The sequence below is a fragment of the Planococcus citri genome, chromosome 1 (genome assembly GCF_950023065.1).
Source record: "Planococcus citri chromosome 1, ihPlaCitr1.1, whole genome shotgun sequence".
NCBI classification, from domain to species: Eukaryota; Metazoa; Arthropoda; class Insecta; order Hemiptera; family Pseudococcidae; genus Planococcus; species Planococcus citri.
Genome location: NC_088677.1, coordinates 55,268,958 through 55,285,516, shown reverse-complemented (window position 1 = coordinate 55,285,516; position 16,559 = coordinate 55,268,958). Strand labels below are relative to the sequence as shown.

The window sequence follows — 16,559 nt, the reverse complement described above, 5'->3', positions numbered from 1 at the left end:
AAAAATATCGAAAATACACGAAAATGCATAATAAAATGAGGGATAATTCTAGATTCAAGTCTGTTGAAAGTATCTCAAAGTTGTTTATAGTCGACTAGAATAAAAAAAAAAATTTTTTTGAAGTATTTTTTTCAAAGTTTGACTCGAACCCGGTACTTTGGACTCCCTAACCATCATGGTATCGAATGGGGTAAAATGTTGAATGGCAATTGATGCGTACCTACTAACTGTACCCAAAACGACCATAATCTCATTTTTGAAAATTTTGGACATTTTTCGGAATTTGACTCTGACCTGGTACTTTGGACCCCCCTGACTGCGTCATTGTGTCAGATAGGTAAAAACGGAGAATGGCAATCGATGCGTACCTACTAACTGTACCCAAAACGATCATAACCTCATTTTTGAAAAATTTGGAGAATTCTGGGTTTGACTCTAAGGTACTCACATGATTCACGAAAATGGAAAGACCGTTGAAGATGAAGGATGCTCAAGAGAAACTTTTTTGAGCAAAAGAAGTGTGAAGATAGGAGCAGGTGAGAATGTTTCCGAAGATAAAAGCAGGACAATTTTTAAAATGTCTCAATTTGCGGAAGAGGAGGGATTAAAATTCAAGCACCAGACTATTTCGAGGTTGAGAAGTACCTATCTGTTTTCAAAGACAGTCAGAAAAAAATGAAAATTTTGCAAGAAGAGTACGTATAAGTGAACAAAGTTTGATAGAAGAAATACTTTAGACAAATTTTTGCAACAATATAAAACTTTTTTTTTAGCAATTTTGGGTCCTTTTAGGCAACTAAAAAAAGAACCAACACCATTAGGATGTTTTAGCCAAAAGCAGGAATTTTCAGGGAATTTTGGCAAAAAATGAGTTTTTCTGACAATATTGACAGAAGAGCAGGACTTTTCAAAAATTTTGGCAAAAAACAGGACTCATGAATAATTTTGGCAAAAATGAAGGCTTTTTGACTATTTTTATAACAAATGAAATTTTTTGACGATTTTGCATGAGTTGTGACGGGAATGATATGCATTGAAAAAATTGGTTTTTGGATTAGTCAAAATTTAGTATTGAATTTGGTCAATTTTTGGTCCGTTAATAGTCTCACGTCCGCCCCCTATAATTTTAAAGCAATAAATAGGACTTTCTGGCAATTTCGACAACAAAGTCGACTTTTTTTGCCAGTTTATGCAAAAAACCAAGATTTTTTTTGGATTGTTCGTCAAAAAAAGACTGGATCATTTTTTTAGAAATTTCAGAAAAAACTGAGCTCTCTAGACCACCAGGGTCAAAATACATACCTTTCAGGTGTTTTGGTGAAAAAAGCAAGAATTTCTTTTCAAGTTTGGCAACTTTGCCCGAAATTAAACTTTTTTAACGATTTCGGCAAAAATGAGACTTTTCACCACCACAAACAAGAGGCTGCAAAAAATTTGAAAAAATGACTTAGGTCAACTCACCTACCTCACCCTCCTGTGGCCTTTGAGCAAAATTTATGATTTTTTCAAAGTTTAGAATCATTTTACTTGAGATTTCTTTCACTAAGTATATTAAAAGAAGATTGGGCCAACTCAACATTGCTCAACAAATGTACAAATGAGCTCTAAAAAAGCGAGAGCGTCAAGTTTTAGAGTATCACATAAGATTCCCAAAAATTAATTTTAAAAAAAATAGTGCTTTTTCATCATAAAAAATTCTTACTTCCGATGAATTTTTAGCAAAACTCAAAACTTTATGGCATCAACAATATTTCAACCACATAATTTTGAAACATTTCATGTCATTTTAATCAAGTTTTGTGTCACTTTGAGTAATTTTAATAACTTATAGGTAGGTAATTTCTTTTTAAATTTCATGCTACATATTTCAAAATTCAATTTCAATATCCATTCCAAATACGTATAAGTAATTTTTTTTTTTTTTACAAAATTGGTCATTTTTATCAAATTCTCTAGGAACTAACCACAACGGGTATGTGTATTAGGCATTTACTTAATGTGTATATACCTTTAAATTTATCAATTTAATCAAACCATTGACAAAATTTCGATCAGATGATACCAACATCATCTTGTACGTTTCCTTCTGAAAGACATAATCAATTCCATAAATTCAGCTTTACGATGCCCATAAATCATAAAACTTTACTCAGCTCATCATCGAAAGAAAAATCAATTAAGCGAAAGTCGCTATAGCCGTTCATCTTCATCTTCATACCACAACCAAGCCATCTCGTTTCAAATTACGAATCCGAAGAGCTACGTAGCTGGTGACTGAAGAATAGCAGAACCACTGCGTTCGGCTCAAGCCTCAAACCAATCGAACAAACTCATCTTGGCGGCTACGGCAACAACGGTATTGTTTAAATAATGAAAAATGAACGCAATTCGTATCCGGAACGTTAATAACCTACCATTAGGCTTATTTTTTTTGGATTTTAACACGTACATTAATCTCGTCCCAGGTAATACGTAGGTAATTTATTTATAATTCGTTATAATTTTTCATTCGCCGGTTAATCGCGTACGCGAAGAGTTTAAGTATACCAGGAGGTTACCTCACGTCTTGTCGCGATCAGCAGGAGAGGAAAGCAATAAGTAAATTATTAATTTGTTGTCGTCGTATGGATAAGTTGACTTTTTTTCTTCTTAACAAATTTACTTTCGTATGTGCATGTACATTGCAATTTTGGGATCCTCACTTTTCAATGGGCTTATTAATTTAGATGAGATTCATGAAAGAAATAAAAATTCGGCAGTATTAAATATAGATATATCTATCATCCAATTTATTTAAATTTTTCTTCAATGTTCCAAATAAGTATCTGAAGGAGTTAAAATTTGAAAACTTAAGAGCCTATAGCACAATCCTCCATTCACCTTTCTTATTCGCTTACGTATTTACCTGATTTCTAATCCAGCGATGAGAAAAAATTTCGACCTAAAGAGACATGTCTCGAGACAGAAAAACATATACGATTAAACTTTTGCTTCATAATTCGAAAATCCCAGTGGGAGCAGAGGACCCTCATAGCTTCACTAAAAAGGTAGATATTACGTACAAGTAGCTGAAAATCTTACGTTAGAAAAAAGTAGGTAGACAGAATTTCAAAAAAGGAAGCTTTCACTCCGTAGACCAAACCAAGATTGAGCTGAAAGATTCAATTCCCTTTTCATAATACTTTTGACGCTGCTGATTAATTGTATGATACTCCAGACACTTGGGCGGCCGCGGCATTCAGCAGCTGCGACTACTGACGCTGCACTCCTATAGCCCCACAGTCACATCTTCAGAGGTACACTTCGGCTCATTCTCACCATAACGTCGTCTAATACTAAAAACCAGCGGGAAACAACCGGAAAAAAGAACTGCCACAGTATCAATGAATTCATTCATGAAACCGAGTTGTCGCGCGAATCGATTAAACGCTCGTCGAATGACCTAACCTTTAATAAACTACCTCTGCTGCGGGCTGAGACCGAAGACCAGAGAGACCAGAGACCGATTAATATTGCCAATTTACTATGCGCAGTACCGTATATGCTATGCTCATATGACGCATAGTGCAGGCGCAGTTCCCATATATACGCGTGTAATTCAAACCACAGACCAGAGATATCCTAATAAAATGAAATTCGTAATTAATTTTCGAGTTAGCTAACGCTAGCCAAGCACGTGTTCACCTATGCTACATTACAGCTGAAAAAAATATAAAGAAGAAAAAGAAAAAAAGGAGAAGGAAAACATCTCGGTTATACCTCGTCTAGTCTGTATATGTCCCATTTAAATCTTAGCGTACGCGTCATATATCAAAATACCAAGCATTAAACTAGTCGAGTGGCGTACAGAGGAGACGAAGGAAAGAAGGAAAAAAAACACACGTAGCTAGGCCATAGAGTAAAATAGTTTCTTGAAAATTACCGGCTTCGGGTTGATATTTATTACGATGTTATGGTACGGTGTGATAAGACGCACACGCGGTAATAAAAATAAGAGTAAGAAATAATAAGTGTCACTTTACATCTGAGCTTTTATAATTTTAATTCCCGCTGATTCCGTCACCCCGTGAACGCTGCTAGTTGATCATATTCGATTTATTAGCGAATGTGTGTCTACGACCGCCCTGAGTACAACCATCGCAGCATGAATCTGTCTTTATTGTCTCATGTTTCAGTCGTGAAAGGTAAACGTTAATCAAATATTTCTCCTTTGCCATTTTTCCACCTTTCCCTCCAGCCCATTCTGCCATACCGACGAGTCGCGTATTTGAAAATTAAAACTATCCACCACCGCCACGCCATCGCTAGCGCCTCTTCTGTGTGTATCTGTACTGTACGTATACCTTTACCTACTGCTGAAAGTGTTTACGAATTTATCATTTGGCCAAACTATGACATAAGTACGAGCGATATATCATGATGCGATTAGTTTTCACGTAAATTAGTCATTCACCCCCCCCCCCCCCGGGTGATCACTCCTTGAACCTCTCTTCTGTACTACGTCACCATGGACTTCTCCAGCAAACGATTCAAACATTGCATCGTCGAGCAAAAATAATATATGTAAAATACATATATATGTAAGACTGAGATTGCGTGAAATCAAATAGTACAAAAATTACTACGAGTATCAAAGTCGACAATATAAAATACAATATTTCTAAAAAATTTCAAAATATTGACGTTTTCTCAAAATTACTAGAAAATTGGAAAAAATATCAAGGTATTTATTAAGCTTATGTACAACGTACAACAAAATTGAAAAAACACCGCAAACGTCGAATAAAATTGTGCAAAAATCACCATCCCCTTCCCTCCCTTCCCTTTTTACCCTCAAAAAACTGATCAAAGAATAAGGAACATATTAAAAAAATAATGCAAGTGAATTTTTTGAAATCTGAAGGAAACGCACTCAAGATATTCGATTCTGATTTCAATGAAAATTGGATTTTTGAAGAGAGTTTGTTCCGAAATTCTCACATCCAAAATTTTAGCTGCACAAATGTTTTTTTCAGTTCTTGGCGAATTTTAAAAGATAAGAAAACCAATTATTTTTTTATATAAAAAAAAACAATTTTTTCATGCTCACCCAAAAAAAAATAATAAAAAAAAATTATTAGGGAGGTATCCCAACTCATCGCAGGGAATTTTTTGAATCAAATAAAGAACGATAAATCAAAAACTCATGCAAAAATACATCACCAGTCAAAATTTTAGGGGCTCAATCGCATTTTTAGATTTTTGGTGAATTTTCAAAAATCAAAGGGGCAAAAATTCAAAAAAAAAATCAAAATTTTGCTAAAATCACCTACAAATTTAAAATTTGATATTTAGATACTCCATTTCATTTCTTACCTCCCAAATCGCTGAAACCTCCAAAAGATTCTTCAATGTTGACATTTCCACAAAATTTTCCTTAATGAAGTTGGAAAGCTAAAAGTTGATTTATTTCTAATTTCAACAAACTGAGTTGATTGTAGATCGTTTCAAGCCGTTCTACAACCTCCAGCCATATTCTAGAAATTCCAGTTTCCGAAAAAAAAAACTCAAAATCTGTGCAATTTAAATTCAACTCATGTACACTCGATTGGTACTTTCATTGGGTAAAATTTTATGGAAATTTCAACTAACCAACGAAAATCTGCTGGAGGCTCCAGAACTGCTCAAAATGATTCGAAACCGTTTCTATGCAGTTTCGGAGGTTTGAAAATGGTGTACCCACGTAAGTAACAAATTTCAACTTTCAAGGCGAATTTGATAAAATTTTGATTTTTTTTTTGTATTTTTAGCCTTTTGATTTTCAAACATTCGCGAAAAATCGAAAAATGTACCTACTTTAGTAGGTATCTGAAATTCAAGTCGCCGATTTTGTTCAATTTCCTCTCGTAGCATGAGAACCCATGGACGAGCAGTCCTCAAAAAATTGAGGGTCCCAAGAGATTTGAAATTTTTCGAAAATACGAAGTCTAAAAATTGCAAAGCGATCCTCAAAAGATGTCTGTACCTACTTGTAGTTGAAATATGATCTGAGAAGGATATCCTCGAAGTTGTAGCTAGTTAATGGAAATATTTCGAGACTTCGGAGCATTTTTTGAAAAAAAAAAAAAAAAAAAAATGTGCAGCCAAAAACCCCATTACCCACATTTATGTCAAAATTGGTCCTCTAAAATATAATACATAGGTAGGTACATATTGGACCCTAATGTGTATGTACCTATGACCAGAGAAATATTTTTCTGAGATGATAATTTGTCATCAATTTATGACATTTTTGAGCTATTTCGTAAATTATTAAAACCTAAAAATATAGACCTTATTTGTGTCCACTTCAGTAGCTGAAAATTTTTTTGGTTGGTGCCTATCTACTTTAGGAATCCTTACGCTTTGGTAAAAAAAAAAAATCGCAATGAGGATTTTAAATTGTTTGGTCACTGTTTAACTTTACTGAAATTCACATTTGTACATGGTCGGAGGGGAAGGGGCTACAGATATTCGTAAATTTTTAGAACATTTAGACTATTGCGATTGTATACTACGAGTAGAAGAGCTATTTTCACTCAAGAAGACATTTTGGGCGAATTTCACGTTCAGGACTCGAAAAATTACACTTCAAGCTATTTTCTCATACAACCAACCTTGCTTTGAAAAAAAGTCACAAGTCGCACTTTTCATACCCCTTCGCCACTCAAATCTAGAAATCAACCATCGCAATCGCTTTTCTCCCTTGACTTGTCAATTTTTGAGATGACTGTCAGACTAGGTATACGGAACTGAAAACCTATACGAGTAAAAAACAAACAAATTACCTATCCAAATTGTACGTAATTTTACGTTACATTGAACGCAGTATACCTACACACGCAATCGCATAATTCTTTCGAAATGATCTTAGAGAATCTCATCAAGCAACTTGGGATAGTATGGTCACTGCCATGCCATATGCGTCCGAGTCCGAGCGCGTACAAAAATTCACTTAGTTTACCTATCTATAAAATAAAGCTACATAATAGCGAAACTTTTTCATTCGATCGGAATGTATACCGTATAGTACTGTGTACAGTGTTCTGTTCACATTACGTTATAGAGACCGATCAGAATGAATAATAACAATAATAAAAACAGCAGAAATTCCGTATATCCCAAGTAATTATTGTAGCGCGGCCGATTCCCTATATTTCTTTGACTGGTAATAACATATATTTTGATTCTTTGGTCGATAGTAAGTGATCTTACGGAAAATATCCAATATGATGAAGACTGGACCAAAGATAGGACAATGCAGGGTCATCAAGCTGATTGACCTAATCCTCCCCACTTTCCCACGCGGTCTCCGCAGCCGTTTAACGTAGAAGAAGCACCTATATAGGTAGAGGTACACTATACGCGGCAGATACCGCGAGCCTTACCAGTAAAAATTACTTTTACAAGAGGCGTAAAGGTTTTAATAGATTACGGTGTTGATTTATGCGTTGGATACCAGTTTATAGTTCGTATTATAGCCTTCGAAGGTCGATGTTCAGTTGTTATCAGTACACACAGATTGTAAAATATTAAAATATATAATTACACGTTTTTTTTTTTAGAGCAATAGAAATTTCGGTAACATTTTCACCGCTCCTCGTCCCCCCAACCAGTTGGAAAAAATTCATAACGAAATCGCGCATCTTATCTACGCACAGAAGGTCATTAGATATCGAAGAAAAGGTCAAGGAGTATTGAAAAATCTTCACATATTAAAGTTATCCTAGGTCATGGAATACGTGGGTATATATGTAGGTACATTGTCACTCCATTAGATAATATCTCTCTTCTCTATCTCTCTCACTCACTCACTTCGATACAATCGCGATGAAATTATTCCATGACAATGTACGAGTATTTATGGTGGATCACATCACCGCACTCCTGTATCATAACCTAACGTCATCAGCGCCTTGTCTCAACGCTAACGATGTTTAGAGAAGCTCTACCATGATGAGTAAACTGAATCACGACATCGTGAGATTTTCGACCGACCAACCAACCAACCGATCTACAACTATCGACCCACGTCATTATCGTGCCATTATCGACCCAAAAAAAAACTCATATTAAATCACACGTGGTTCTATACTGTACCATACGAGTACATAGATGCATCATCGTTTTACATCTACCTCTATGTCTATACCATCTAATTTTACAGCACTGGGCGCCAATTTATGCTCTGTAAGTACATATAAGGAACTCGTACGAGTACTTACTTTGGAAAATCCGATGTTCGGAGTCTGCGAGCAGTGGTGAATTCCAATTTCATGGCGTTTCAAAACTGAAACAAAAAAAAATAACCATTTATTAGAAAAACTAAAGTGAAAGTATTAAAGGGATACGATAGCGTGATTAGCAGAATTTTCACTTGGGGTAGTCTCAGTTTTCTTACGAAACTACTTAGTACTCACGATGAAAACCACAGACAATACAGTAAAATCAAGATAATGCATTAGAAGAACTCACAATTCACTTTTGAAAATATGGCGAGGAATATAATTGTAAGAGTCTTCAAGTCGACGAAATTGCTATTCAAAAAGAAAGAATAGGAAAGGGGTTCCATAGATGCAACTGGAAAATTTTCAAAACTGCTACTTTTCGGGAAAATTAAAAAAATATTCTACAAATCCCCCCACCCCATCTTCGCCACCTTTACTAATTGGGTCTGATAGGCGCGATTACTTTTTTCATAACAAAAATGATGAAAAATCATCAGCGTACAGAGACTGGCAAGACCTAAACCATTTGGATTTTCACCTGATTTTTCATCTAATTTGAATTCGAAACAATTAAATTTTTTGAAAGGAAAAAATAGAAACATTCAAAAAAAAATTGTGAAAAAAGTAAAAAAAATTTCAGTAATTTCTGGCAACACAGTGAGACTGTTTCTTGCATGTTTAGGTGAAAAAGCAAACTTTTGCTGTAATTTGTAGATAAACGTCGTGAATTTGTGGAAGAACGCGAGACTTTTTGAAAATTTTATAGACCAAAAAATTATGATTTTTTGTAATTTTTATCAAAAAAATGAGATTTTTTTTTTGCAACTTGGTTAAAAATGTTGACAAAAATAAAGACGCTGCTAGTTTTGGCAAAATCAAAGCTTTCTGGCTTTTTTTTGGCTGCAAAGTGAGTCTTTTGGGCGATTTTTGGGAAAATAGTGAGACAGTTGAAATTTTATTGCAAAGATGCGTTAAGTATAATTTTCAGCAATTTTTGCCCAGAATAAGACACTTTTGGCAAAGTGAATACCTACTTTTCTGAATTATTCATTTTTTCTTTTTTTCTTAAAGCAGTAAGGACAAGATTTGGAAAATTTGAATTTTGAAAATGTAAAAAAAAAAAATGTAAGTCTGGTAACCAGAATTTTGAAAAAGATAACTAAAAGTTACTTTTCATAACTTGAGTAACTTGATAAGTAGTCGTCAGTGTCACTTCTCCTGTGAATATATGGTACCTATCAAAAATTCGATCCATCTAAATTCTTCATTTTTTTCAACTTTTGACAATTTTTAACCTTAAAGCTGAAGCTCATTTTTTAGTATTGTCTAGTTGAGGTGAATAGGTAATGAACTATGAGGTTCAATTTTTTATTAAAATTTTTTTGTAGGAGAAGGGAGGGTCATTTGTTATTTTTTAAAAACTTTTCACTAGAATTTACTGATTTCTATATCACATGAATTTAGTAATATACAATTATCAATTCAGTGATTAATTTCTCAGTATCTAACCATCTCATAACAATTGAAATATGTAGGCAGATACATAATAATTGCGACGATAGAAAGTACATACACTCGTTAATCTTTAATCAATCTACACTAGTCGTAAATTAAACCAACAGACATAAATGAATCATATACGACATACGTATGGTTTCTATAAACTAATTAAAAATTGAATTCTTCAACCATTAATCAAAACTTCGTAGATTTTTTTTCTTTTTTTTTTTTGGAAAATTATTCTAACATTAAGTAACACCCGTTATAAAAGTTTACGATTCACACCTTGACCGCTGAGAACTATGTTACAATCCTCTTCGCAATATTCCGCTTTTTTCAGGCAATAAAACATATCTTCATTACATTCAAGGATCGGTTTGATTACACACAGACTTGATAGTAATAAAAATCGATTACGTAATGTTAGTTAATGTTGTACCGACATCGAGAAATAACTCTACGGACATTGTCGAATTAGAAAAAAAAGAGAGAAAAAAAACCTAAAATTTCGCATCCCAACATGAATTATTTCGGCTAATGCGATCCATCTTTATATACGGATGCTGCAATAAACCCCTCTACTAAAACGATATTCGTATAGGAGAGAAGATACTCGTACTTATGCTTTGAAATTGTGCAAAGACCGAACAACCAATGGAATTTCGTAAGAAAATTTCCACCACGGGTTATCCTAGCTACGAGTACTACAGATATCAGATATGATCTATCGCCGCCGGATTTACAATGTGTTTCCTGAGATATCTTTCCGAGATGAAGATTTAAATTGAAAACAACGCCTTCTTTATCAACATCGTTGGATAACTCCTTCGACAAATTATACCGCCGGATTAGGCATATCCACTTATATACATGGTTTAAAGTGAAACAAGTTTCACAAGTGTTAGTGTACCTATGTTGGAATTTTCCTTAAGTAAGGATAGTTATTTTGGTATTTGGCTGGGGTATTAAGGGTGAAGGGGTGCGATAATGACCGTTTTTTGTTCGATAATAAAATAATAAGAGTACCAATTACTCAAAGGGTTCTCACGCGAGATCATTTTCTAATCATTTTGCTGAAAAAAATTCAAGCCAACACAAACAAAAAAATAAATTGCAGACTAAAATTTAAAAAATTTACGAAACGATCAAATATATAGGTAAATGGTCATATGAAAAACAGGTATGGTATCCAAAAAGTGCTCAACATAAAAACAAGTTTATTACTCACGACTTACAGCCATGTTTAAAAGGAAAAACTAATGACAATCTTCAATTTTTCGTACCAGGTAAATAAAACGTATAATATAACAATCAGGAAGGAATTCGGTAATCTATTTATAAACCAAACCTCATCAAAAAAAATGCTCATTAAACCTTTAAAAAAATGAAAATTACTATGAAAAATTTAAATTGCATTCCAAAACATTTAATTTGGTGTAGATCAATCGAAAAATAGGCATGCATATTTTACATCAACTAAACGTATGAAGACAACGTGTCCAAATCTCACTCGGTTCGTATTTCAGAGCAATTACTTACGAATGCAGAAAAAGAGACAATAATTTGAAAAATGAAGATTTATTACATAAGTAGCGTGGCGCGACGTCAGACCGTCAATTTTACACAGCTGACTCATAGTGGAAGACTTGTATGTAAGATAGGTTATGGTGTAGGAGCAAGCTTTTCTACCACTGAACCAACCAGCTACAGTACCTACACGAAGACAGTAAATCGGTATTTACCGTGAACTCGTAAACAAACATTCATCGCTACCTCGGAAGCATGTCAACGTTTACAAACTTAAACTCGTATAGTGTATGTAAGTTGAAAAGTTGGAATAAATTATGTACAAATGTGGGTTGACAAACAGGACATCGACAGAAGATATTTTGAGTAAAAGAGAGACAGAAAGGCAGATATACAAATGCCACCAAGAAGTTCGCTATCTGGTTCTACGAGTAAATGAATGAAAATCACTGAAACTTTGAAAGGAGTTAACAGGGAAGGAAAGACGAAGTGTTTTCGAGGCCCTGAAGCCTTTCACTTTTTTTAAAGAGTGGATTCATACTAGTAAAATGTGATTCCAGATTCAGGACTTATCAGGACTTTTTTATTTTTCTCGCATTTCTACTTTTTATTTATCATTTATGAAGTCTTTTTCGAACGATTGAAGCAAAACTTGGTCGGTAATGCAGGGCATAAGGTCTTGGCCGTGGACGTAAACATTGACTAGAGATATTTTTTTTTAAAAAAAACTGCATAAAAATTATTTTGAAACAATTTTGAAAATTGTCTGGAAAAACTAAAATAAAAAAAATTCAGACATTTGAGGAGCGATATTCCAAAATGCCCTTGGTCCATTTTTTTCGAATTGAGTTTGTTTTTCAAAAAGTGTTCCAAAACGCATTTTGTACATTTTTATGGAATTTTTTTTAGCGGCATCTGGTGCATGAAATGTATAGCTACACTCCTACATCATAAATCTACCCAAATGAAGTATTAAACTTGAGATTAAAAATGGACATAGGGCGTTTTGGAATATCGCTCCTCATATGTACTTGAAATTGCCCACCGCTAAATAAGTTTGAGGTACCTTAAGCACTTCAAAATATTATTCTACACTTTTTGGAAATTTTTCGGATTTTTTGAAAACAGAATTACCCGTGTTTCATCCTTAAAAATTGACGTAAAAGCTATAAAACTAAAACCGAGAACTCCAACAGCCCTCTAAAAAGCCACATTTTCAATACGCACGTTCCCAAAAAACCTTCAAACTTCAACATGGACTTTGAGCAACCTCAAAAACAAAAACTGCTGAAAATGTGGGTGCATCTGAGATGTTGACAAATGTCATTACTTTAAAAAAGCACGTTTTTTAGTATGATTTGAAAATTTTGAAAAATGCGGTGTCGCGATTTTGTGTTAGTGGGGGGGGGGGGGGGGTACAAATTTTACATGCGAATTTTTCACCATTGCAATGTATTTGGACATTGCAAGATTTTTTTCAAAGCAGGGGTGTTAAAAACACCTTCACTATTCCAACTTTTTATTGGCAGGGTATTTGCGAATATAAATATACTTTACAACTTTTAGAACTTTACTCCTCAAATGTTTGCTTTTCCAACGTCTTCGGTTCGGATTTCCAATATTTTTTCGGAGTGGGAGGGGGTGTTACCAGTATTTTACCACTTCGCGATTTTTCTTTTTTTCATATATTTTTTGAGAATTTTCAAGGAAATTTTTAATCGTGCTTTTGCAACGTATTCATTATTTAAAAAATGCAAATTACTTCTTTGGAAATTACAATTTGAAAAACGGAAGGGAACATGTTTCCACCAGTTTGGGAAAATTTTTTTTTAGATCATCAAAGGAAATTCTTTCATTACATTTTTACAACGGATTCATTTCAAGAAATGCTGCAGTTTGTTCTTCAAAAATGACTTCTCATGAGAATATTTTTTCAATTTTCCCTTTGCCAAACGAAAATTTCGGAAAAGTCATAAAATTTTCAATTTAGACTTGAGGTTGCCAAAGCATTTGATGCACGATTAGCAGGATTGACAGACACCAGGAATGAAATCCAATTAAGATGCTATTACGTAAAAAATTGTTCAAAAATTTTACTTCCGATTAAAAAAAAAATGTAGCAAATTCCAACATGATATCCTTCAAATGATACTATGTTAGCTTCTAAATTTCATCGCGCATTATAAGTTCACCTCATCAAACGCAGGTAAACCTGCAGTCTTCATTTCGCGAATCGAATCCGCGGAATGAAATCAGCAGACAGCAACCAGATCGCCACACATGACATGTCTCGCGGATGGCCCCACTACAATGGACGTGGTGGTTGTGGCGGCGGTGCGACATCCACAAAGAAGCCATTCTCTCTCCGGTGTGAAGAGTGCGACCGGTGCTAATTGCAACGTTGTGTACCTGTACGTCATTCGCGGCGACCGCGGCGGTGGTTTTCTCATTTATGAAATGAGCAACAACCAATCAACTAAAAGTGATATTTAATACGACACGTATAACCAATAAGAACAGAACAGAAACAGGTGATAATCGTTATAGCCATCAGCGCGGGAAAAAATGGCGGCCGATCGAATTATATGTATGATTTTTATGTATGTCATATACGAGGTGTACACTGTACGTGTACATAATGTACCTATATATATCGTTAAAATCGCGCCATGCGACCGCGTGCGCGAAAAAAAAATACCACCATGGTCTGCGTCGGGTAATAAAAATACTACTTGGAATGTTTCCACCTGTTCGATCGTGATCCACGGTCGTTCGCGTTGCTTTATACAAATTTGGTCGAAAGAGTGGGCGAATTGGCGCGTGACATAATGATATTCGAGATTCGAGAAGCATTGTGGTTTAAACATGATCATTACGAACCACGAAGGTGCAACAGCTACACTGCTACAGCCACGGCTATGTACCCGTGAAAACAAACGACCAACGTGTTAACTCAATTATGCCACAAATTAACCATTATTATACGGCGCGCAGCTTTGAAACTGGTCGTAGAAAGATCTCTACCTATGCTATGCTATGCGCCCGCCGCCGCCGTATGATATACGTACAATTTGCATGCGTTGACAGCTAGATCCCCAGATTTTTCAAACGAGCCGATGATTCATTGATTTTTTAGTCGCTTCTTTCGAGAGCTTTATGAAGAAAAATTATACATACGTAAGCAGAAGGACACGCTGAGCTTAAAGAATACTTATCTACTACTTCCTAAAATATCTTGCCAGTTGCCGCGTATAATACTGTATCCTACACAATACACATAAACGTACGAGTAGATAAGCACATATAACTTTTCGCGCACTCGGCAACTGTAATCATTTTCAAGGACGAAAGATGCCAAAATTCGCCGAAATATTCTTAATTTTCACTTATTTTTCAGTGACTAAGTCACTGATTCAAGCTATATTCAGTTAAGATGTTGAAAAGTTGAAGCACAAAAACATTGAAAAAATAGCATCACATTTGAAAAATTAGACTACTGAAGTGACACCGGGTTAAAAATATTCGTAAAACAATTTTTAAATTGGAGAAAACTGATTTTTTTGACTCAAAAACGAAATTAGTATTAACGTAACAAAACGCTAATTTTTATATATAGGCGATTTCCAATTGAGTCAGAATTTGAATAAAGGGGCCTAGGTATACTTTACAATATCATTTCACAAAATTCTCAAAAAATCATCCAAGAAACGGATGGTTACCGGTAAATCCTGTTAAAAATTCGTTTTCGATGCCAATTTTGACGCTGACTGTTGACCTAATTGAACGCTCGCTGACTGACACTGAATGGGCTAAAAATTTCAACTAATAGATAATAACGAAAACGAGCCGAATAGAATTTTCGACAAATTTTACACCATTGCTTCGCTCGAACAGATGGACGTTTTTCAAAGTAATTTTTGAGAAGTAAAGCGTAGATCTTTTTTGGTTGAAAACATCGCCAATGATTTATCCCCTTCAACACATATAGAAGTTGAACGGATACCTAAATTTAAAAAATTTCCATGCTACACTTAAAACCAAAAAACTACATCGTGATATTTGAAAAAAATACGGTTTAGGCATCACTTATAAGAGGAAAATTGAAAATTTCTCAAGTCTCTGAAGTTCTAGTTGCAAAATAAAAAAGATACGAAAGAAATCGATGAAAATTTCTGAAAAAATTTAATTACTTGAAAATTTTTTCGATTCTCTTCTCAACTGTTTTTTAGGACTTTTACAACGGAAAAATTTAATGCCCTAAGACACAGTACAAAATTTCGTGCCTTTTTTAGAGAACTTCGACAGTTCACAAAGGAACATTTTAATGCACATCACGTGGCAAAATTGCAATGAAACCGGGTCAAATGTCGCGAGGATTTTCAATTGAAAAAAAATAAATTTCCCAACAGAGAAAATTTTCATTTTGAAAAATAGAATTACGTAAATCAAAAATACACGAATCCTAATTTTTGATAGTTTTTATCATTTTTGAAATTTTGATTTTTGGTAATTTCTCAACTTTTACATCGAAATAAGATACCTACTGAGGAACATTTTATTTCACTTCACCTTTCAAATTCCAAAATGAAACTGATTTGACATTTTCAATGTTCTTTACGCAAATTTCCATTTTTTCAAATTCAGAAAAATTGAAATTTTAGGTATTGATTGTCAAAAATTTGCAAAAGTTTCAGTTTTATATCAATTTTTTCCCCCTAAATAATCAGAATTCCAAAATGCAGGCATCGTAGCCAAATTTTTCTAAAAAAGTGACTCCAGTGACTTTCATCAGTGAAAAAAGCGACCAAAAAAGTGACCAATTTTTTTTAAATTCCATTGTTCAGGACTCAGGAGAGCAAAAAATCGAAAAAGAAAAGCAAAAAAAACGTTCAATATTTCACCTGAAAACTATTACTTTATTCTCCCGCCTGGTCCCACCGGAAAATCCGTTTTAAAAAAAAATGTGAGAACGAGTAAGACCTAGTTTATTTAAAAAGACAGGCCTAATCGAGGGCAAAAGCTCTTGAAAATTTGTATTTTGAGAAGCATAAAAACGATGTTTTTTTGTGAGAAGTTTATTTTTTGGATTTAGAACTTGATTTTAAAAAAAATAAATTTCCATCATTATTTTGAAAAAGGAAAGAAAACAAGTCCGAGCGAAGCGAGGGCAAAAGCTTTCGAAAATCGATGTTTCGAAAAGTAAAAATTTGTGTTTTTAAGGCTATTCTCTACCCTAGTGAAAACGTTCGAAATATGAAGCCGATTTGTTCGTTATTTTCATCGTTC

General features: G+C 34.3%; 1 protein-coding gene across 1 annotated transcript in view; it reads right to left on the bottom strand.

Moving 5' to 3' along the window:
• Positions 1–16,559, bottom strand: part of dysf (dysfusion) — a 165,279-nt gene that overhangs the window by 74,120 nt on the left and 74,600 nt on the right. Inside the window, exon 3 of the mRNA XM_065346415.1 lies at positions 8,244–8,308. Within this exon, the coding sequence (XP_065202487.1) occupies positions 8,244–8,308 (65 nt within the window). The remainder of the gene's footprint in view (positions 1–8,243; positions 8,309–16,559) is intronic.